The sequence below is a fragment of the Brassica oleracea genome, chromosome C4, assembly GCF_000695525.1.
Source record: "Brassica oleracea var. oleracea cultivar TO1000 chromosome C4, BOL, whole genome shotgun sequence".
Lineage (NCBI taxonomy): Eukaryota > Viridiplantae > Streptophyta > Magnoliopsida > Brassicales > Brassicaceae > Brassica > Brassica oleracea.
The window spans coordinates 26,493,808-26,514,894 of record NC_027751.1 but is presented as its reverse complement, the minus strand read 5'-3'; the positions used below and the strand labels follow the sequence as shown (position 1 = coordinate 26,514,894).

Sequence of the window (21,087 nt, the reverse complement as noted above, 5' to 3'; positions counted from 1 at the left end):
GATCGGAATCAAGTCCAGAAGGCGATCCGACCGTGATTGCTGGAAGAACGATCCAAACATGTTGGATCTAAGGAAGAAAGCGAAGCAGACTGCGACTGGAACTCCGGAGCGCACGTCTAAGGTATGGACTGGATAAGCCATCGCCATGGCCTTCGGGTGGATCCGAACGGGGCTATGACCGATCGGCCTAAACCGGTCTGTTCCTTCAAACCTTACTTGATCGTTTCTTCTTTCTTTTGTATGAACGGTTGAGTGTCTTGGTCTTGGGATCGGGTACGGGATCCGGGCTAAGAGCTGGTCCGATCATGCGATCTGATGCTTAAGTGTTGGATCCGATAGATCACAGATCATGGCCGTTTGGCTTGATTGGGTTATGGCCGATCCGGATGGTTCAGTGAGTAAGACGGTTTGATCTAGATCCGCAAACGGAACTTGATCGATCTGGTTAAACGACTGGATAAGTCGGGTTATACTAAGGGGATTTTTGGGCTGAACTTTGAAAGAACCGTTCATTGTTGCATGCTTAGAAACTGACTGATTAAGTTATCAGATAGATACTTACGTTTTGTTGGTTTCAGGACAAGATGGTGATCGTGGAAAGGACTTGGCTTAGCCGTGAAGAATCGAGGCCGCAGATGAATGGGTGGTTGGATAGAATAATTTAGGATCGAACATTGTAATAGCCTATAGTGCAAACTTAACAATTGTATCGAATCCTTTGTGATATAAATAAAGAAATCAGTTTATCTTTCAGCATACTGACTCTAATAAAACGCATATAGACTCTATCTTATGAATCTCAGAATTGTCCGAATTTGACTTAAGATTAATCAGACCTTAAAAGAACTGACTGGTCGGCCTGGTCAAGCCATGGCCGAACCTGAGGAACCTCACTGGATCAAGTGTCCGGGTTAGGGCACTTTAAGTTGGTATCAGAGCATGCTTGATTCTAGGATTAGTTGGGTTATGGGGAAACCATTCATTCGGCTCGGGTCTCACGGTAACGTTTTGCTTAGTCTAGGATGTATTATATGTTGCGGCGATTTCGCTAACATGTTTTATCCGCAGGCTGGAAAAAGGAAAAACAAGGGACCGGCTGAACCAAGTGCTGCGGCTTTGGATGGAGTCAATCCATTAAACACAACTCCGATCGGACCTGAGATTGGACAGAACGCTGGGGAAATACTAAGGGTTCAGACTAACCTTATTAATACCGAGACTCGGGTAGAGGATGACCCTCTTAACCGCAACCTGGAACAGCATGACGAGGAAGTCGCTGAGTCCTCGAATGCGGGAAGTCACTTGGCTCTGGCTGGTGGAGCGAGAGACAAACAGGCCAGACGTAGGCGTCATCGGGCCGCAGAGCCGTCCATGAGGGAAGTCTTGAAGGCATTGACGGCTATGGCAACACAGATAACGACCCTAACGCAAGGGTTCACACCATTGGTGAACTCATCTGTTGGGCAATCGACTCGGATTCCTATGGCTATTCCTATAGTTGGAGGAGAACGGGTCATGGAAATGGCCGAAGTGGTAAATCTGGACCCAGAGCCAGTCCATGCCGTGAAAAAGGTGGTTTACCTGAGTGTGTTGCAATACATAAGCCGTATGGGAACCAAACACTTCAAAGGTAGTACTAATCCAATCGAAGCAGGTGAGTGGAGGAACCGTCTGATCTGGAACTTCAAGTCTAGTCGCTGTCCAGGCGACTACAAGAAGGATATCGCAGTCCACTTCCTTGAAGGGGATGTGCACAACTGGTGGATTACCGTGGACAAGCGTACTGGAGGAAGCATCGATTGGATTGAGGACTTTGAGTACGAGTTCAACAGGAAGTACTTCCCAGCCGAAGCTTGGGATCGGCTTGAGGCAAAATTCTTGTACGAGTCGGTGCAGGTGCGTTGGTTCTTCCGCGGACTGAGAGTAGAACTTCGTACGCACTGCTCTGTCCTCACTTTTCGTACTGTCTCGGAACTGGTCGAGAAAGTTTCCTTGTTGGAGACAACTCTTGCTGAGGAAAGCCGGGTGAAGTCACACACCCAACAGGCTTCGGGTAGCAAGTCCAACGACCGAAAAAAGAAGAGGGATCATGTCGAGGAAGGCGGTAAGTCATCGGGAAGTCGATTTGAGTGCACCCAGTGCGGTAGGAGGCATGGAGGCGAATGCTGGAAAGCAGTGGGTACCTGCACCCGATGTGGTAGCAAGGACCATGCGATCTAGAACTGTCCAAAAATGGACCAAGGGCAAGGAAACGTGACAAGTGAGGATGGAAGATCATGCTTCCATTGTAGAAAGACAGGGCATTACAAGAAGGAATGCCCAAAATTGCAAGGGGAGCAGAAGAGAAACCGGGCGGATGCGGATAGGTCAACCCATGGCAAGGGACAGACCACGGCACCGCGGGTTTATGAGATTTCGTAGAAGTCTGGCGAGTCTAGCACCTTACGAGCGATCACTGGTATGTCACTTCGCCCTGGCCTATTTCTATTATTGCATTGTATTGCATGGAACATGTAATGGGTAGAGAACTCAGCCTGGATGATTGTAGGGAACTTGAGTATTGGCGGTGTAGATACACACGCACTTTTCGATTCTGGGGCAACACATAGTTTTGTTAGCCCGGATATGATCGGAAAGGGGATGTTCCAGAAAGAACGGGACATGTGTTTTGGCATAGTGAATGCAGCTGGTGGTCAGGTCATGCATTCGCTAGAGCTAGTTAAAAACATTCCGGTTGTGATCCAAGGCAGGAGTATGCTTGTAGACTTGGTGATAGTCCGCCTTAAAAGCCACGAGGTAATCTTAGACATGGACTGGCTTGGAAAGTATCGGGCCACTTTAGATTGGCATCGGGGGTGAGTCCGGTTTGAGGGTGAACCTGGACTGATCGCTTTCCAAGGGATAAGGTCAACTTCGGGTAGTTTGGTGGTCTCGGTGATCCAAGCAGAACGGATGCTCGAGAAGGGATGTGAAGCCTACCTGGCCACGATCTCCACAACCGAAGTCGGAAAGGGTGTAGACCTTGGAGAAATTCTAGTGGTCAAGGAGTTTAAGGATGTGTTCCAGACCTTGGCGGGTTTACCACCTAACCGGTCAGATCCATTCACGATCAAACTCGAACCGGGAACTACTCCATTGTCCAAAGCGCTGTATCGAATGGCCTCGGCTGAAATGTCGGAGTTGAAGAAGCAATTGGAAGAGTTGCTTGAAAAAAGGTTCATACGGCCAAGTAGTTCACCTTGGGGAGCGCCAGTCCTATTCGCGAAGAAGAAGGATGGGAGTTTCCGCCTATGCATAGACTATCGAGGATTGAATCGGGTTACTGTTAAAAACAAGTACTCATTGTCTCGGATAGATGAACTGCTAGACCAACTAAGAGGGCCGACTTGGTTTTCCGAGATCGACTTGGCTTCGGGTTATCATCAGATTCCGATCAAGCCGATGGATATCCGGCAGACTGCTTTCAGAACGAGGTATGGCCATTATGAGTTTTTAGTCATGCCGTTCGGCCTAACCAATGCACCGGCCGCGTTCATGAAAATGATGAATGGGATCTTCCGGGAATATTTGGACGAGTTCGTTATCATTTTTATAAATGATATCCTCGTCTATTCCAAGGATCGGGAGTCACACCAAGGCCATCTTCGAGTTGTTTTGGAGAAGTTAAGGGAACAAAAGCTCTTTGCCAAACTCAGCAAGTGTTCCTTTTGGCAAAGGAGTATCGGGTTCCTTAGACACATTGTGTCGGATCAAGGAGTCTTGGTCGATCCGGAGAAGATCAAGTCCATCGAGGCCTGGCCAAGGCCTAAGAATGCCACTGGGGTGAGGAGTTTCCTCGGATTGGCTGGTTATTACCGAAAGTTTGTGAAAGGGTTCGCGAGCGTGGCTCAGCCCATGACTAAACTAACCAGAAAAGATGTGAAATTCACATGGTCGGAAGAGTGTGAGAAGTGTTTTTCAGCATTGAAAAATATGCTGACGAGTGCACCAATTCTAGCCTTGCCGGAAGCGGACAAACCTTATGCGGTCTATACAGACGCATCTATATCCGGGCTTGGATGCGTTCTGATGCAGAAAGGCAAAGTAATTGCCTATGCTTCAAGGCAATTGAGGAAGCATGAAGGGAATTATCCAACTCATGACTTGGAGATGGGAGCGGTAGTGTTTGCCTTGAAGATATGGCGATCATATCTATATGGAGCCAAGGTGCAGATCTTCACGGATCATAAGAACCTCAAATACATCTTTACTCAGCCTGAGCTAAACCTAAAGCAAAGGCTATGGATGAATTTGTGGCCGACTATGATCTTGATATTGCTTACCATCAGGGCAAGGCTAACTTGGTCGCGGATGCATTAAGCAGGAGAAGGGCCGATGTGTCAGCCGAGAAGGAGTCTGAAGAGCTTGAAGGAATGATCCGGGCCTTGCATCTCAACGCATTGTCTATGGACCAGGAACCATTGGGTCGGAGTGTAGCAGATCAAGCGGACCTGCTCACAAGGATCCGGATTGCTCAAGGCAAGGACGAGAACTTGAAAAAAGTTGCTCAGAATGACAAGACCGAGTACCAAACATCAAGCAATGGTATGATCCTTGTCAATGGTCGGGTCAGTGTACCGAATGATGGGGAACTTAAGGACGAGATACTGAGACAAGCTCACTTGTCCAAGTTCGCAGTTCATCCCGGCCAGACAAAGATGTACCGTGATATCAAGAGATACTACCACTGGGTGGGCTTGAAGCGGGATGTGGCCAAGTGGGTAGAGCAAGTGTCCCACTTGCCAACTCGTCAAAGCCAAGCACCAATTTCCGAGTGGATTGCTGCAGAACTTGCCCATTCCGGAGTACAAGTGGGATCATATCACAATGGACTTTGTGACTGGTCTTCCAACAACCAGGAACAAGAAGGATGCAGTATGGATAGTCGTGGACCGACTGACTAAGTCGGCACACTTCATTCCCATAAGGAAGACATATGGTGTTGGAGAAATAGTTCGGAAGTACATTAAGGAAATAGTTCGGTTACATGGAGTACCGGCTAGTATCGTCTCGGATAGAGACCCTCGATTCACTTCTCAATTATGGAAAGCTTTTCAAAAGGCTCTGGGAACAAGAGTGAGTATGAGCACGGCCTATCACCCGCAAACTGAAGGCCAATCCGAAAGGACCATCAGAACGTTGGAAGATATGTTGCGGGCATGTGCTCTTGATTGGAGCGATTCGTGGAAGAGGCATCTACCTATGGTAGAGTTCGCTTACAACAATAGCTTCCATAGAAGCATCGGGATGTCGCCATATGAAGCGTTATATGGGCGGCCATGCCGGACCCCATCATGATGGACCCAACTGGGGGAGCGCAGCATAATTGGACCGAAGATAGTTGAAGAAACAACTGAGAAGATCAAGTTCCTAAAGGATAAGATGAAGGAGGCCCAAGATAGAAAGAAAAGTTATGCGGACCAGCACCGGAAGGATCTTGAGTTCGCAGTGGACGATCTGGTCTATCTGAAGATGATAACATTCAAGGGTTGAGCCTGAGTATCCAGAAGAGGAAAGCTAAATCCGAGGTACTTGGGTCCGTTTAAGATTATTGAGCGGGTTGGTCCGGTGGCATACAAGTTAAACTTGCCAACCGAAATGGATACATTTCATAATGTGTTCCACGTATCCCAACTCCGAAAGTGTCTTACGGATCAAGACGTGATAGTGCCGGAACTGCCTTCGGAGTTAGTTAGGAACCTAACCTTGGAGACAAGGCCGGTTCGGATTGTTGATAGGATGGAAAAAGCAACCAGGAAGAAAGTGATCCCATTGATAAAAGTTGTTTGGGATTGCAATGGGAAAGAAGAATCAACTTGGGAAACGGAAGCAAAGATGAAGGCTGACTTTCCTTAGTGGTTCAAACAATTCGAGGAGGAAGCAGTACTTGGTTTGGATTCGGGGATGAATCCCTATCAAGTGGGGGAGACTTGTAGCATCTCAGATCCTTGCTAAGGATCGTTGGGACGGGCCATGGGATGAGGGAATGTGCAAGCCGATCGAAAGACTCAAAGGCAAGCGTTCCATGGTCTGAACAAAGGGTTAAGTCTGAGTAATGATCCAGACTTAGCCAAGAAAAGGGAGAAAAGTGAAGAAAGGGAGCTGGACCGAGCTAAGGAAGAGTGTAACGAGTTGGAAAAATGGTCAAGCTGTAAGCTGGACGAGTTCACTTAATCTAGATCAGCTCGATCAGCTAGTAGACTCATCTGGACCTGCTGGACCAACTGTCGGGTAGCTCAACTCAGCTGGGAGAAATGTTCGGCGGTTGGGCCAGTTAGACGAGTTCGGGGTGGTTACGAGTAGTTGGTCGGATCAGGTGCGGAGCTGGACTGGTCCGACTAAGCCTTGCGCGTGTGGGAAACGTGCCAAGCAGTTGGAGTCAGTTTCTGGCCGAAGGGGCGCGTACGGATATCCGCCCAAGCGGTTGGAAAATGTACCCTCTCGCCCTATAACCGTTCCTGACCGATTTTTTATAAATATGGGGCCTTGGAGTCGTTTTTGGACATGGGTTTTCTTAAGGAAAACACCAAAAACTCGATCAGAAACAAAGGCATCCGAAAGAGAGAGAGACTTGCGCGATCTGAAGAGAAGACTTGATCGGAATCAAGTCCAGAAGGCGATCCGACCGTGATTGTTGGAAGAACGATCCAAACATGGTGGATCTAAGGGAGAAAGCGAAGCAGACTGCGACTGGAACTCCAGAGCGCACGTCTAAGGTATGGACTGGATAAGCCATCGCCATGGCCTTCGGGTGGATCCGAACGGGACTATGGCCAATCGGCCTAAACCGGTCTCGTCCTTCAAACCTTACTTGATCGTTTTTTTTTTCTTCAGTATAAACGATCGAGTGTCTTGGTCTTAGGACCGGGTAAGGGATCCGGGCTTAGAGCAGGTCCGATCATGCGATCTGATGCTTAAGTGTTGGATCCGATAGATCACAGATCATGGCTGTTTGGCTTGATCGGGTTATGGCCGATCCGGATGGTTCAGTGAGTAAGACGGTTTGATCTAGATCCGCAAACTGAACTTGATCGATCTGGTTAAACGATTGGATAAGCCGGGTTATACTAAGGGGATTTTCGGGTTGAACTTAGAAAGAACCGTTCATTGTTGCATGCTTAGAAACTGACTGATTAAGTTATCAGATAGATACTTACGTTTTGTTGGTTTCAGGACAAGATGGTGATCGTGGAAAGGACTTGGCTTAGCCGTGAAAACTCAAGGCCGCGGATGGATGGGTGGTTGGATATACTGATTTAGGATCGAACATTGTAATAGCCTATAGTGAAAACTTAACAATTGTATCGAATCCTTTGTGATATAAATAAAGAAATCAGTTTATCTATAGACTCTATCTTATGAATCTCATAATTATCCGAATTTGACTTAAGATTAATCAAACCTTAAAAAAACTGACTGGTCGACCTGGTCAAGCCATGGCCGAACCTGAGGAACCTCACTGGATCAAGTGTCCGGGTTAGGGCCCTTTATATCCAATATGTGTTTCCTCCGGAAAGCTCATTGTAGCAGTCGTCTGGATCTCGAGTAAAAAGCTTAGGTAATCTTATGTACGTTTCTCCAATCTTAGATTCTGAAATTCTTATGAATAATAATAACTGAATTGGAATTTAATATGATGGTTGAATCATACGAATGGGTGGAGAGAGTAATGAAGGTGAGATGGGGTTAAACTATGAAGATGATGAAAGTGGGATCTCAAGAGTTGGAAATATATCAGTGCTTTCGTATGCAAAGACAAGTCCTTTATTCTCTTCTATCTGTTTTTTTTTCATGCTTATCCACTTTTTATTACATGGTTAGGAATTAGGATGAGAACGGTTTAATTTAGGTTTTGTGAGATATCTGAATTTCTAATGTGTAATTTCTTTTTTTTTGGTCTCAATGATTCAGATTTTGATATTGTCTCCATCAAGGGAATTTGCTTCACAAACAGAGAAGACGATACAATCTACTGGGAGTACATACCAATATTCAGGCTTAAGCCTGCATCGGTGGTAAGAGTATTGTAGAAGATATCAAGAAGGAAGAGTGTGGTGTACATAGAACACCTGGTCGACCAAATAAAATGATAAAAAGAGGAAATTTACAAACTAAGGCTGTTAAATTTTTGATTCTTGATAAGAGTAATGAAGGTGAGATGCTGAGCAAAGGTTTCAAAGACGAAATTTACGAGGCTTACAGATACGATGTTCAGGTTTGCTATATTTCTGTTACTTTTACTCAAGAGATACTGGAGATGATAAACAAGTTTATGATGGATCCTGAGATAATACTTGTGAAGCGTGATGAGTTGATTCTTGATTCTTGATTCTTATGATTAACTCTTAACTTCAACCATGAGACTACAACATGTTAATTTTTCCAGGGAATCGAACAATATTATGTTGATGTTGTGAAGAAGAGTGGCAGTTTGATACACTTTGTGATCTTTATGGGACGCTTATTATCAATCAAGCTATTAACTTCTACAGCACAAGACAAAAGGTACATGTGTTCTTAAGCTATCTGGTCTCTCTATATCTTATATGTCAGATAGTTGAATTGCATTTATTAAATGTATGTAAGGTGGATTAGCTTACTAAGAAGATGGGGAGTAGTAACTTTATAGTGGCATCAATGAATGGAGACAAACGTCAAAAGGGGAGAGATGAAATCATGAACCAGATCTGGTCTTTTAAAAGTCGCTTCACAAGCTCCCACTACCATTCAATGGTGATGGACAATCCATAGATAAGTTGCTTTATTACCATCCCGGTTCAAGCTCAGGTTATCCGGACATGTTTGAGCGTCTTTTCCCGTTTGGTGATTGTGGAGGTGGTGTCACTGGTCAGATTGGTCATTTTCTTGGTTCCAACAAGAAAGTAGAAAGTGTTGGAATATTGATCAGAGCTGGAGAGTCTCATGAGGATCGTCACCAGGTTTCAGGTGATGGTGTTCTTGGTGCTTCTACAATCAGGAAAGAAGGCAAGTCATAGTCGAATCGAAATGGACAATGTAGATTTTGGTTTGGTAGCAACAGGTTTGATTCTCATACGAGAACTATTAGGAATAAAACAAAAACTTTTGACGGTGGTTTGTGCTGAAAAAAAGTGATTTCACAACCTTTTACATAACTTCTTCATTTTTATTGTCCTCTAAAATTTGCAGATAAATGAACGAAGGAGAAATTGTGAGTTGAGTTTTCCAAGTCAAAGAACATGTCAGAACAAAGACAATACTTTATCATATTATCTGTTAGAAAACAAAAATAATATTTGCGCATCCTTGCGGATCAAAACTCTAGTTTGTAAATAAAACAAAGTCTTGGGCTTAAGTAAGTCCCTTTGGATTCCGTTCGGTTGATTCGAGTTTTCAGATTTTTCGGTATTATGCACATAAGTCTAATTCGAGTTTTACTAGTTTATAGGTCGAATTCAGATCAAATTATAACCAATATCTGAAATTGCCTAAAACTATTGTTTTAAAAAATTTAAAATTAACAAAAAAATTACTCAAAATATATAAATTATTTAAAAATCTAATTAAAAACTTACAAATTGTTTAAAAATCTAAATAAAAACTTGTTAAACTACATAAACTAACTCAAATGGATTCAAAATAACAAATAAAACAATTACAAAAATATTTAAAATTCTCCAAAATATCTAAATCACTGTAATATATATAAAAACATTAAAATATTTAACTGATTTTTGATATTTTTGGGATCCTCATTCGGATTTCGGTTCGGTTCGGATTGTCCTGAACCCAAAAGTACCAAATTCTTAAGTACTTTCGATATTTTGTATAGTGGTTCGGATGAATATTAATTGGTTTTGTCTGTTAAAATGTCCAGGCCTAATGTCAACCCCACCTAAAATAAAACATCTCTCACGCAATCTACTTGATGTTTTTTACATCAGCTGGGAAGTTAATGATTATTTTAATTAGATGGCGTCAAAGAAACAGATCATTCTTTGGGGAAATTACAGTTTATTAAATCAAGTTGTTGCTATGTATGTAATGGAGGTCCATTAACTATTATTTCATCCTAAACTACTTAGTATTTTCATATATATTTTTTGATAAGTACTTTCATATCAAGTTTGTAGTTAATATATGTTTTTGACCCACCAACAATGATATTGTATTTAATTATCGTCATATCCACAACCTTTTGTGTGTATATATACAGGCGTAGATAATCCACAGCATTTGCATATTATAGCTTAAAACAATACAAGAAACCTCAAATTCAATCCAATCCAAACAAAATCCAAACCTTTTCTTTTGTTTAAAAGGTGAGAAATTCAATGAAGGCTGAATACGATCTTGATCACCTTCCTCATCAAAGCTTTTATGGAGATTATTCAAAAACATTGGTACCCTTGAACAAGAACTCCCATATAGTTACCAAGATCAAGCCTAAGATCCGTATCATCCATGTATTTGCGCCGGAGATTATTAGCACCGACGTCAAGAACTTCCGTACACTCGTCCAAAGTCTGACCGGAAAACCGGATATCACCAAAATCGGCTCTAAGAAAAAGACAGTGAGAACGAATATTCACGCGCCACCGCCTCCACCTCAAGAATCCGGCAAAGAACATACGGCGGAGCATGTTAACATGATTATAGGGAGACATTTGGTGAAGGAAGAATGGGGATCAGGTTCAAACACAAACACTTATTTTGATTTAGATGGTTTGATTGATCTTGATGAAGACAACATATTCTCAAGTCGATGGTTTGATCTTCAACAGCAATAAATAAACTCGGTCGCTGGTCCCACCTTGCCCTAAACTCTAGGGGTTCTACTACTATATGTTATGATTCTTATTGGTTCTGATGATTACATTATTGTTCGATTTGGGATGTAACAAGAGAGAGTCTGAGACATTGACCACATATTTAGGGGCATACATAATTTGTATAGATATACTCGTTTGGATTTTTTTGGGTGCCCTTTGATATAACTTGGTAGACTGACTTTTGCCAAGAAAAAGTAGTTGACTGACTTTTGCCAAGAAAAAGTAGTTTAGCGAAGAGTTTAACCTGGTAGACTGTTTTTGCCAAGAGAAAGTTTGAGCTTCGGTCTCTTGATCGTCTACAAACAATCATGAAATTTGTGCAACACGTTGTACTAACGCATTCGTGTATCTATTCAGATGTAATTATGATTGAAATTAGCGTTGCGCAAGTTTATATATATAGAAGGCGAGAATGATTGTGATGATGGAATTGTTTTTTTTTTTTCTTTTGCTAAGAAATTGGTTTGTTTCTTCGTAAAAGATAGATAGAGATGATTATTGGAATTAATTAAGTAACAAAATATAATTAAGATCCAAAATTTGGATATTATCTTGTTCCAATCAGTTTACTTTTGGTCATCATAATCATTGAGCAATAGTGTCGTATAATATAATATCACATGTAATTAATCATTATATAGCTACGTTTATTACTTTTAGTAGTTGGGTTACATCACTCAATTGTTACTTTATTTTATAATCGCTGGAATTTTATAATGGAGAATGAAGAACTTCAAGCTGCCCATTCGACCCAAGTACTATTAAAAAGAGGGAAACTTATTTAAAAATACACGGACTAATTTTTATTTGCTAATAAAATACACAAACTATTATGGATCTCCGTTTAATACACGAACTAATTTTTGTTGCCTATTAAATACACAAATTTTTGAAATTCTCAGATTTTACACATAATTTTCGACGACGTTAACTATATTTAATGGAAGTGACGACAGCGTTAGTGTTTAATTAACATGTGTTTAAATTGTGAAAAGAAAATTCCTTTAAAATACACAAACTATTTTTCATTTGCTAATAAAATACACTAACTATTTTGGATCCTCGTTTAATACACAAACTAATTTTTGTTTTTTATTAAATACACAAACTTTTGAAATTTTCATATTTTACACATCGATTTAGACGATGTCAACTGTGTTTAACAGAAGTGAAGACAATCTCAGTGTTTAATTGAGCATGTGGTCAATCTGTGAAAAAAAAATCCTTAAAATCCTCCCGATAGATTATATTGTTAGCTTTCTTTTCAATTACGCTTTCATAGTGTAAAAATCTGTGTAAAAATATTTTTTGATGAAATTTCAAATTTTTTGATCATAGTAGAAAGAATATATAACCTAATTCATAACACTAAACTTATTTACCATAGTGTAAATTAACCTTGAATCATTATCACTACTATCAGAGTGAAGAACAAGAATTAAAAATGAATAACACTAAACTAATTCCAAAATCAGAAACTCCTTTAAAATTACATAGTTTTTCTTCGTCTTTTTTCACGACATGGAAATCGACTCCACTTCGAATCGATATAAAGGAAAATCAAAGTAAAGAAGAAGAAAAAGAACATAGTTTGGAGAATAAAAGAGGTTGGAACATATTAGGGTGTCAAACTCGAATTGTAACAAACTCAAATCAATTTCAGTTGGCTGAGAGTGAGCGTGTTTTTCACAGTTAAACCACTTATTTAATTAAAACTAACGTCATCTTCTATTAAACATAGTTGACATCGTCTAAATCGATGTGTAAAATCTGCAAATTTTAAAAGTTTGGGTATTTAATAAAAAACAAAAATTAGTTTGTGTATTAAACGGGAATCCAAAATAGTTCGTGTATTTTATTAGCAAATGAAAAATAGTTTGTGTATTTTTAAAGAATTTTATTTTCACAATTTAAATACGTGTTAATTAAACACTAACACCGTCGTCACTTCCGTTAAATATAGTTAACGCCATCTAAAATGATGCGTAAAATCTGCGAATTTCAAAAATTTATGTATTTAATAGGCAACAAAAATTAATTCGTGTGTTAAATGAGGATCCAAAATAGTTTGTGTATTTTATTAGCAAATGAAAATTAATTCGTGTATTTTTAAGAAATTTTCCGCTTCATTAATTTGTTTTATTTTGTGAAAATATATTTTATTCACTTGATATTTTCTATTTTGTCCAAGAAAACAAGACATTTTATACCCTTAAATATATTAACAAACAGCTACGTTTATTAATGACCTTTATTTTAGGCGTTAGAATCGTTGCGACTGCTTCGAATCTTGCGTGACACGGACTTGGATGATATATAATCCCATAACGAACCGAGCAGAACCGAAAAAACCCGATCGGTTTGGCTATGCAATTAGTTTATTGTTCCGGTTTAGTAGTAAGAATCCTATTTTTTTGGTTTGGTTCTGTTGTATTTTTAGTACCTGATGAACACAGAAACACTTGTTCCTCACTTTGCAAAACATTTTCATCATCTCCCGATTGATCGCTCATAGCGTAAAAACTTTAGAATCACCGGTAATGAGAATTCTATTTTCTTTTGTTTAATATCTAAAAATCTCCTAACGGCTCAATCTTGTTTAGTATCGATATTGCATGAAACCGTAACGGATCATCTTGTTTGAGAAAAATATTGTGATCAGGTGTGAGTTTTGAAAAATGGTGTTTCTTAGGAGCGTCTCGGCCATTTCAAGGCTCCGATCTCGAGTCGTTAGTAGATTTTACCTTTCCTTTTTTTGTGTGTTTGTGTAACGTTTTTTTCTTTATGCTATCGAATAATGATCGGATCTAATATAAGCAGACAAAGCAATCTTCACTTAGCAACTCCGTCAGATGGATTCAGACGCAAGGCTCTTCCGATTTGGTAATGCTAGGGTTTTTACGTGCTAATGTTTCATTTTGAGATGAAAAAGAAGTGAAAAGTTTCTTTTTTTATGTGACTGTTCTCTTTTTCCAATCTTATGATTTACAAAAAAAAATATTTTGTGTTGATGTTGGTTTAAAAAAATGGCAATGCAGGACCTGAAGTCTCAGCTGCAAGAGATAATTCCAGAACAACAGGTTCTTCCTTGTCTCTGATTCAACTTGTATCTTTCTTTCTAAGTTAGGGCAGTCTTGCACCAAGTGAAGCTCTTTTCTTTGTTTTATTTGCTATCTTTTTTATTTCACATTTCTGTTTTATTTTCTGTCATTTCACAACTTCCTATTTCAGGACCGCTTGAAGAAATTGAAATCACAACATGGAACTGTCCCAGTGGGGAACATCACTGTTGATATGGTATGGATTCTAAGGAATATATAAGAGCTTTCTCAACTCATATATATTATTAACCTTACTACATGCAACATTTTTGAAAGGTACTTGGTGGAATGAGAGGGATGACTGGTTTACTCTGGGAAACCTCACTGCTTGATGCAGAAGAGGTATGTATATATACTATTTCTCATAGGATATAAAATCATATAATCGATCTGTTCATAGATCATATAACATATGCTCTGATCTTTCTTTCAGGGGATACGTTTTAGAGGCATGTCGATTCCTGAATGCCAGAAAGTATTGCCTGCAGCTCAGCCTGGAGGAGAGCCCTTGCCTGAGGGTCTTCTGTGGCTTCTGTTAACTGGAAAGGTTGGATTGTCTTAGCATTTTTATTCAAAAATGTATCATAATATTTAGTTTCCTTCAATATATTATCCTAAAGTATAATTTTCCCTCTTATTTGATTTAGGTGCCAAACAAAGAGCAAGTTGATGCATTGTCAAAGGAGCTAGCTAGCCGTGCTGCTGTGCCAGGTTTGCAGTTCACCTCTCCTCTGTCCTTTTTGTAACCTTAGTTCAGATGTTGATAATTTTGTTATATCAAATATTATGATTGTTGAAAACGTAACAACTCTAGCTTATACTTAATTTTTTTTTTGAACACCAACTTATACTTATTTTAAATTGCAGATTATGTCTACAAAGCTATCAATGCTTTGCCTTTGACTGCTCATCCAATGACTCAATTTGCAAGTGGTGTTATGGCTCTCCAGGTAGCTAACTCTGTTCTTAATTATCTTGGCTTTTTTTATATAGTAAATTAAAGCAATTAACATCTTATCTTTGTTAAATTGTTATTCCAGGTTGAAAGTGAATTCCAGAAGGCATATGAGGAGGGTGTTGTTCATAAGTCAAAGTATAAACTTGATCACTGTTTATAGTTCTCTTACCTTGATTGTCTTATAGTAGCTGGAATCATATAAACTGATCTTTTCCTTTCAGGTTCTGGGAGCCAACCTTTGAGGATGCTCTCAACTTGATAGCTCGTGTCCCTGTTGTAGCTTCGTACGTTTATCGGAGGTTAGGTGTTGTATGACTTATTCCATGTCTTTAGCTTCTGAAGTTTCTAATTTCTGGGGTTTTTTCTTCCTTAGTAGTGTTCTTAAATTTACATTTACATACTACTTAATATTGCAGAATGTTTAAGGATGGTAGCATAATTCCATTAGATGATTCTTTGGATTATGGTGCTAATTTTTCACACATGCTGGGATTTGATAGTCCTCAGATGAAAGAGCTCATGAGGCTTTATGTCACCATTCACAGGTTTGTGTTGGTTCTAATATATGATGATTCTCCATTATTTTACCAACCATTTACAAAACCTTTATAGCATCATGATCAATGAGTTTTTTTCTTTCTAACTGGTTTTCGTTTTAGTGATCATGAAGGTGGAAATGTTAGTGCTCACGCTGGTCACTTGGTATGTACTACTTGCTACATGCTAAAGTGCAATGTTTCGAATTTCTTAATACATTTCTGATGGTTCTCTTTTATGGCTGATGATATTTATGCATTTAGGTTGGGAGTGCACTTTCAGATCCATATCTTGCATTTGCAGCTGCCTTAAATGGCTTAGCTGGACCACTACACGGTTTGGCGAATCAGGTAGCCCCCTAGCTTATATCTCATGAATATTGTTCGTCTACAAGTATACATAGCAGATAGTTCCAAGAAATGACTGGTAAACTGCTGATATTATAATTGTACAACTGAAGTTAGAGTTGATAACAACTGAGAATTGAATCTTCTTGTTCCAGGAAGTTTTGCTATGGATCAAATCAGTTGTGGAGGAATGCGGAGAAAATATATCAAAGGACCAGCTGAAAGATTATGTCTGGAAAACGTTAAACAGTGGCAAGGTAAAAAAAATGATCTGCTTTGCCTTTTGAAACTATAGCTGATATGATCTTAATGAAAGTTGAGTATATAATTGAGTATGTGAAAACAGACAATGCATGAAAGAATAGGATTGTATTCTTGTGAAGGTTCGCAAGGCATTTCTAACCAAACATTTGTCTTGCAGGTGGTTCCAGGATATGGCCATGGCGTTTTGCGTAAGACGGATCCAAGATATGTATGCCAAAGAGAGTTTGCCTTGAAGCATCTACCTGATGACCCTCTTTTTCAGCTGGTAACTTCTTTTTAAATTTAATTTTCGATCATGGTCTTGAATTTCTAATATTTATACTCACATATCATTTATCAACACAACAGGTGTCTAAGCTCTATGAAGTTGTGCCTCCTATTCTAACCGAGCTAGGAAAGGTATTATATTTTTCATCATTACTTCATAACAATGTTACCATATTTCTCATTCTCTCTGGTTTTATGAATCTTGAAATCGCTTTTACAGGTCAAGAACCCTTGGCCTAACGTGGATGCTCACAGTGGAGTGCTGCTCAACTATTATGGTCTAACCGAAGCAAGGTAAGAATTGTACTCTCATTTAAGTGTGATTAGACTTGGACCTTTAGCTGAATATAATGATATTTCTCTGTGTGGGTCAAATATTAGATACTACACGGTTCTTTTTGGCGTCTCAAGGAGTCTTGGAATCTGCTCACAGGTGCCATATAAAATTCACATTTAGTACAGACCAATTAGATCCATAAAAGCTTATATTCTGGTTTTTTTTTTTGGTTTCAGCTGATATGGGATCGAGCTCTTGGACTGCCACTTGAGAGACCGAAGAGTGTTAACATGGACTGGCTCGATAAGTTCATGAGCTTGAGCCGCTGAGGTCATACCTAACGTGGTGGTCAAGATAATCACTCTTCTCTCTCATTTGATGGGTATCTTTTAGCACAATTTTCATTACGATTATTTGTTTTTCTTTGGAGTTGTCTTCTGAAAATGAAATAATGCCAACAATTGAATAAAGGGTCTTTCTCGGATTGAAATACACTAAATTATTATTCCAACATTGACAAACAAGTTAACCTATTGGCTCTCAAGCCTCCATCCATGGATTTGTTTTTATTAGTCTTAAGTCAATGAGTAGAGTACGAGGTCGCACAATAAAACAGAAGAGGGCTAGAGGAGTCGTTGAATCCTACTCTTTTACTTTGTGTGTGAGTGTGAAATAAATCATTTAGTTATTTAGTGGTGGATTTTAGTTAAAATATTATATAGATCATGCAATCAAATTAAACCCATCAAGCCCTGTCTATAACTCTGTATCACACAATCCTTCGTGTTTCAAAGTCATGTTACATGTACCGTATACTATATAGTTTTGTTTCAAATTTATGGTCCTATCTTATAAAATTCTTTAATATCAATAGCTGACCAACCCGGTCCGATCGTTCCTGTCTTTGCATAACTAAACTGAACCAGTTGGTGAAAAGAACCGTACCGGGATTGGTCACTGAAGGCCCAATACATAGTTTCAAGCCCATCTCTCTCTGAAGATAATGTCCAAGCCCAAGCCACACATGGATGAAAACGAACATTCCATTTGCAATAACCCTTGAGGGGTACTCCAGTCAATATATACCTTCCTCCTCTCTCCCCTCCGTAAACGGTTGCACACGAAGCGAGACAACCATCGAGTTAGGTGACCCGACCCGTCTCGTTATATATATACAGACTGGGTAAAGCAAAGGTAAAAAATCTTGTACGTAGGTCTATGTCATTTCATATGAAGAGGATAAAATAGCTAATAAGAAAACCTAAAAAATTAATCATCATTTTCAAAAGATTTTATATATAAAGTGTTTCAAAATCTAAAACAAAGCTAGATATATTATTTTCTTATAAAAAACAAAAATATCCCTAAAAACTGCGACCGTGTTGGTATTTGTTACGCTAGTGAGGGAAGGCGACGCAGTAACATCGAAAGGCATGAACGACGACTATACTACCAATATTCACAGTTGCAGTGATTCTGATAACAAGCGTAACGGAGACGGTAACGGTAACGGTAATCAATATCAGATCAGTCAAGTATGGGGAACGTGGGAGGAGCTTCTGTTAACATGCGCCGTTAAACGCCATGGTTCTAAAGATTGGGACTCCGTCGCCAAGGAGGTTGGGTCCCGGAGCTCTCTCGACGCCTCCGGTACGAGTTGCAGGCTCAAGTATCAAGATCTGAAGCGTCGGTTCCAAGATTCCGTCGACGACGACGGACGAGGAAATAACGAAGCTGTGGCGGAGGATGAGGAGGATACAGACGGTGAAATCCCTTGGCTCGAGCAGTTACGGAGTCTACGTGTGGCGGAGCTCCGGCGAGATGTTCAGCGATGCGACGAGTCGATACTGTACGGAGTACGGAGAATCTCTATATCTCCGCCGCTGGATCTAAGTTTTTTTTTTTTTTTTAATTAAAAATTTAATTTTTGAATAGTTTTTGTTTGTTTTTGATTAGGTGGCTTCAGTTAAAAGTTAAGAAACTAGAGGAGGAGAACGACGGACATGATGGAGACGATAGACCAGATCTGGTGGAAGACGGCTCTAAGGCAGTTAGATCGATCAACGACGAAACAGAGCCGACGAGGCTAAACCGAGAAACGTCTAACTCGACAGCCTCCGTCGGTAAAATCGCTGATCACGAGCGATTAAGCGGGGATAATTCGAAAAATCCAGATCCCGATCATATGGCGGCGACGGAGGAGGAAGAAGGAACGATTAGTAGAAGATCCGGAATGAGTCAGTCCGTCGAGTTGGGGGAGTCGGGAACGTCCACAGTTAATCGGAAGAGGAAAGGACATGAGTACATGAGCGGCGAGGATAATATTAAACCGGACGGGAATCAATCGCAGCCGTTGATAGAAATCATTAAGCTGATTCGATCTCATCCGCGTGGATCCGTGTTCGCATCGCGGCTTCGGAGCCAGGTAAGCACTTACCTTATTTTCCTTGATTTTCTTAATTACGTAGAGATTTTCACCTTATTTTCTTACGTTACGCTATCAAATGTCTCCATGCCATCTCTTTTTTTTTTCCCAACCTCCATGCTTTAAAACTTAAAAATAGTTTTTTTTTTAAATAATAATAATATTTAACTTTTTTACGGCAAAAGTAACATTTAATTATTTATCCCCTTAAGACTGAGACATCAATTATCCTCAAGATTCTCTCAGTAAATTGCATTCTGTTAATAGAATACAATTTTCTTACTAGAATATGTAAGATGATTTCATTCTAAATTAAAATGTCTCTCTATTAGACACATGGCAGCATCCCGTTGAAGAAGTATCGCTTGGTCGTGTGTTTTAGGATATAGTCAACTTATTCACTTCCAAGTCTTCCTCTAAGCCGATAATTTTGGGCTTTAGTTTGGCCCGTAGACTCATAATTTACACAAAGAAGCCCAATAACGTTTTGTTCGTATCTCACTCTCTATGTTGCAGGAGACGAAGGACTACAAGAGAGTGATAAGGCAGCATTTGGACATTAAAACAATAGAGAAGAAGATGGAGAAAGGATCCTATGTTTCTTCAAGTCTTTCTTTTTACAGAGACCTCAAGCTTCTCTTCACAAACGCCATTGTTTTCTTTCCTACGTCTTACTCAGAATATGTGGCTGCACAAGAGCTAAGAACCCTCGTCTCTAACGAGATGAAGAAAACTACTGGAATATCGAGTCACCGTGTCATCAAATCTGAGGGTGGTTCTTTGGTTTCTAAACAGAAAACTTCTGCTCCTCCTCTTGTTGGCTGTAAGAAGAAGAGCTTTGCTTCGAAAAAGGCGTTACCTTCTTCTTCAAGCTTTAAACAAAAAGATGAGATTCAAGTTTCAGAAGAGAAGGATGTGACTACTACTGCTATAGCTACAAGAAGCTCGAGGAGAACAAGCAAAGGTATGGAAGTTGTTGCCAAGGATACCAAAATGGGAAGAGACAAAAACAGTAACAAGAAACAAACAGATTCAAAAGCAGATTCATCGAATGATGATGATGAAAAGGAAGAGACTCCTAAGACTGAGAAGAAGATGGCGTCAGAGAAGAAGAAGAAGAAGAGTGTGGCTGAGTTCTTGAAGAGAATCAAAAATAACTCACCACATAAAGGAAAAGAAACAACAAGTAAAGATCAGAAGAAGAGTGATGGAAACGTTAAGAAAGATAACAGTAAAGCAAAACCAAGGGAACTGAGGAGTGACGGCACGGGTAAAAAGAAGGTTGAGGTAGAGAGTACTGAAAATAAGAGATCATCGAAACGAAAACAATTGAAAAAAGAAGCAGAGGAAGAGACTGCTACAGCTACGAGAAAACGAGGTAGGGAATCAGGAAAAGACAATCAACAACCAAAGAAAAGAAACAAAAGATGAAACCTATTAATTCGTTGTGGTTAGGTATTGTACATTTGATATGCCAGAGTATTCATCAACCCTCTTAGCATTAGTGTTTAGGAGTGATTCATAAATCTTGTTAGGTTTTTATTTCTCATAAATTACCAGTTTTTGTTTAACCTATGTTGTACTTGTTAGAAGATTTATGGTTGTAGTCTTGGTGTACACAATTTTTCCTTGCCTTTGTTTATTTGATAAATATTCACAAAACCTGACACTAACTAAACTGTCTTTGACGGGAGACTTGAGGCCCAAAACGTTGAAAGAGTTATCATTGTGTTAGCCCTTTTTCCAATATGCTACTTAATCAGTTATAGGCCTGAGCTCATCTTAAGAAAGTTTACAATCAAGTGCAAATGCTCTGGCCTTGGATCTTATCTTAGCTTTGTAGATTATTGGTTACATCAAGGATATACAAATAGATGCTTCATACTTATTCTTATTCCCTAGTATCAAAGAGCTTATATATGAGTTCTCTCACCAAAAAGACTCCCATTTTCATGTAGCATTTGAAAATATGTTGGGATTAGATTTTTTTTTTTTACTTATAGTCTTATACTATAATAGTTCTCTGGATTGGAGTTTTAATTCTCTTAGAGATACAATGTT

The 21,087-nt window shown here is 39.6% G+C and overlaps 3 protein-coding genes and 1 long non-coding RNA gene across 11 annotated transcripts; all 4 read left to right on the top strand.

Annotated features, from left to right (window-relative positions):
• Positions 1 to 7,436: 7,436 nt before the first annotated feature.
• Positions 7,437 to 9,212, top strand: LOC106342713. Of its 6 annotated transcripts, XR_001269855.1 has the most exons (5): positions 7,437 to 7,597; positions 7,703 to 7,784; positions 7,951 to 8,254; positions 8,426 to 8,544; positions 8,626 to 9,212. It is a non-coding gene; the product is annotated as an uncharacterized LOC106342713 (long non-coding RNA). The 6 variants fall into 6 exon arrangements; XR_001269858.1 differs by lacking the exon at positions 7,703 to 7,784 and having other exon boundaries at positions 7,437 to 7,607; XR_001269857.1 differs by lacking the exon at positions 7,703 to 7,784 and having other exon boundaries at positions 8,626 to 9,211.
• Positions 9,213 to 10,225: 1,013 nt separating this feature from the next.
• Positions 10,226 to 10,963, top strand: LOC106342712 (VQ motif-containing protein 18-like). Its single transcript, XM_013781725.1, has one exon. The coding sequence runs from the start codon at positions 10,353 to 10,355 to the stop codon at positions 10,806 to 10,808; it is 456 nt and encodes a 151-aa protein (XP_013637179.1). The 5' UTR covers positions 10,226 to 10,352; the 3' UTR covers positions 10,809 to 10,963.
• Positions 10,964 to 13,305: 2,342 nt separating this feature from the next.
• On the top strand, positions 13,306 to 17,105 carry LOC106342711 (citrate synthase 5, mitochondrial). Its single transcript, XM_013781724.1, has 20 exons — positions 13,306 to 13,387; positions 13,513 to 13,579; positions 13,671 to 13,733; positions 13,889 to 13,930; positions 14,082 to 14,147; positions 14,228 to 14,293; positions 14,385 to 14,498; positions 14,599 to 14,662; positions 14,819 to 14,901; positions 14,992 to 15,044; positions 15,131 to 15,208; positions 15,326 to 15,454; positions 15,569 to 15,611; positions 15,710 to 15,796; positions 15,949 to 16,050; positions 16,215 to 16,322; positions 16,406 to 16,456; positions 16,545 to 16,618; positions 16,706 to 16,757; positions 16,838 to 17,105. The coding sequence occupies exons 2-20, from the start codon at positions 13,529 to 13,531 to the stop codon at positions 16,928 to 16,930; spliced, it is 1,419 nt and encodes a 472-aa protein (XP_013637178.1). The 5' UTR covers positions 13,306 to 13,387; positions 13,513 to 13,528; the 3' UTR covers positions 16,931 to 17,105.
• A 290-nt stretch (positions 17,106 to 17,395) lies between these two features.
• Positions 17,396 to 20,568, top strand: LOC106342710. Of its 3 annotated transcripts, XM_013781720.1 has the most exons (4): positions 17,396 to 17,795; positions 18,003 to 18,450; positions 18,558 to 19,026; positions 19,543 to 20,568. In XM_013781720.1, the coding sequence occupies exons 2-4, from the start codon at positions 18,035 to 18,037 to the stop codon at positions 20,455 to 20,457; spliced, it is 1,800 nt and encodes a 599-aa protein (XP_013637174.1). In that variant the 5' UTR covers positions 17,396 to 17,795; positions 18,003 to 18,034; the 3' UTR covers positions 20,458 to 20,568. The 3 variants fall into 3 exon arrangements, with proteins under 3 accessions (XP_013637174.1, XP_013637175.1, XP_013637176.1); XM_013781721.1 differs by lacking the exon at positions 17,396 to 17,795 and having other exon boundaries at positions 17,823 to 18,450; XM_013781722.1 differs by lacking the exon at positions 17,396 to 17,795 and having other exon boundaries at positions 18,112 to 18,457.
• Positions 20,569 to 21,087: the final 519 nt, after the last annotated feature.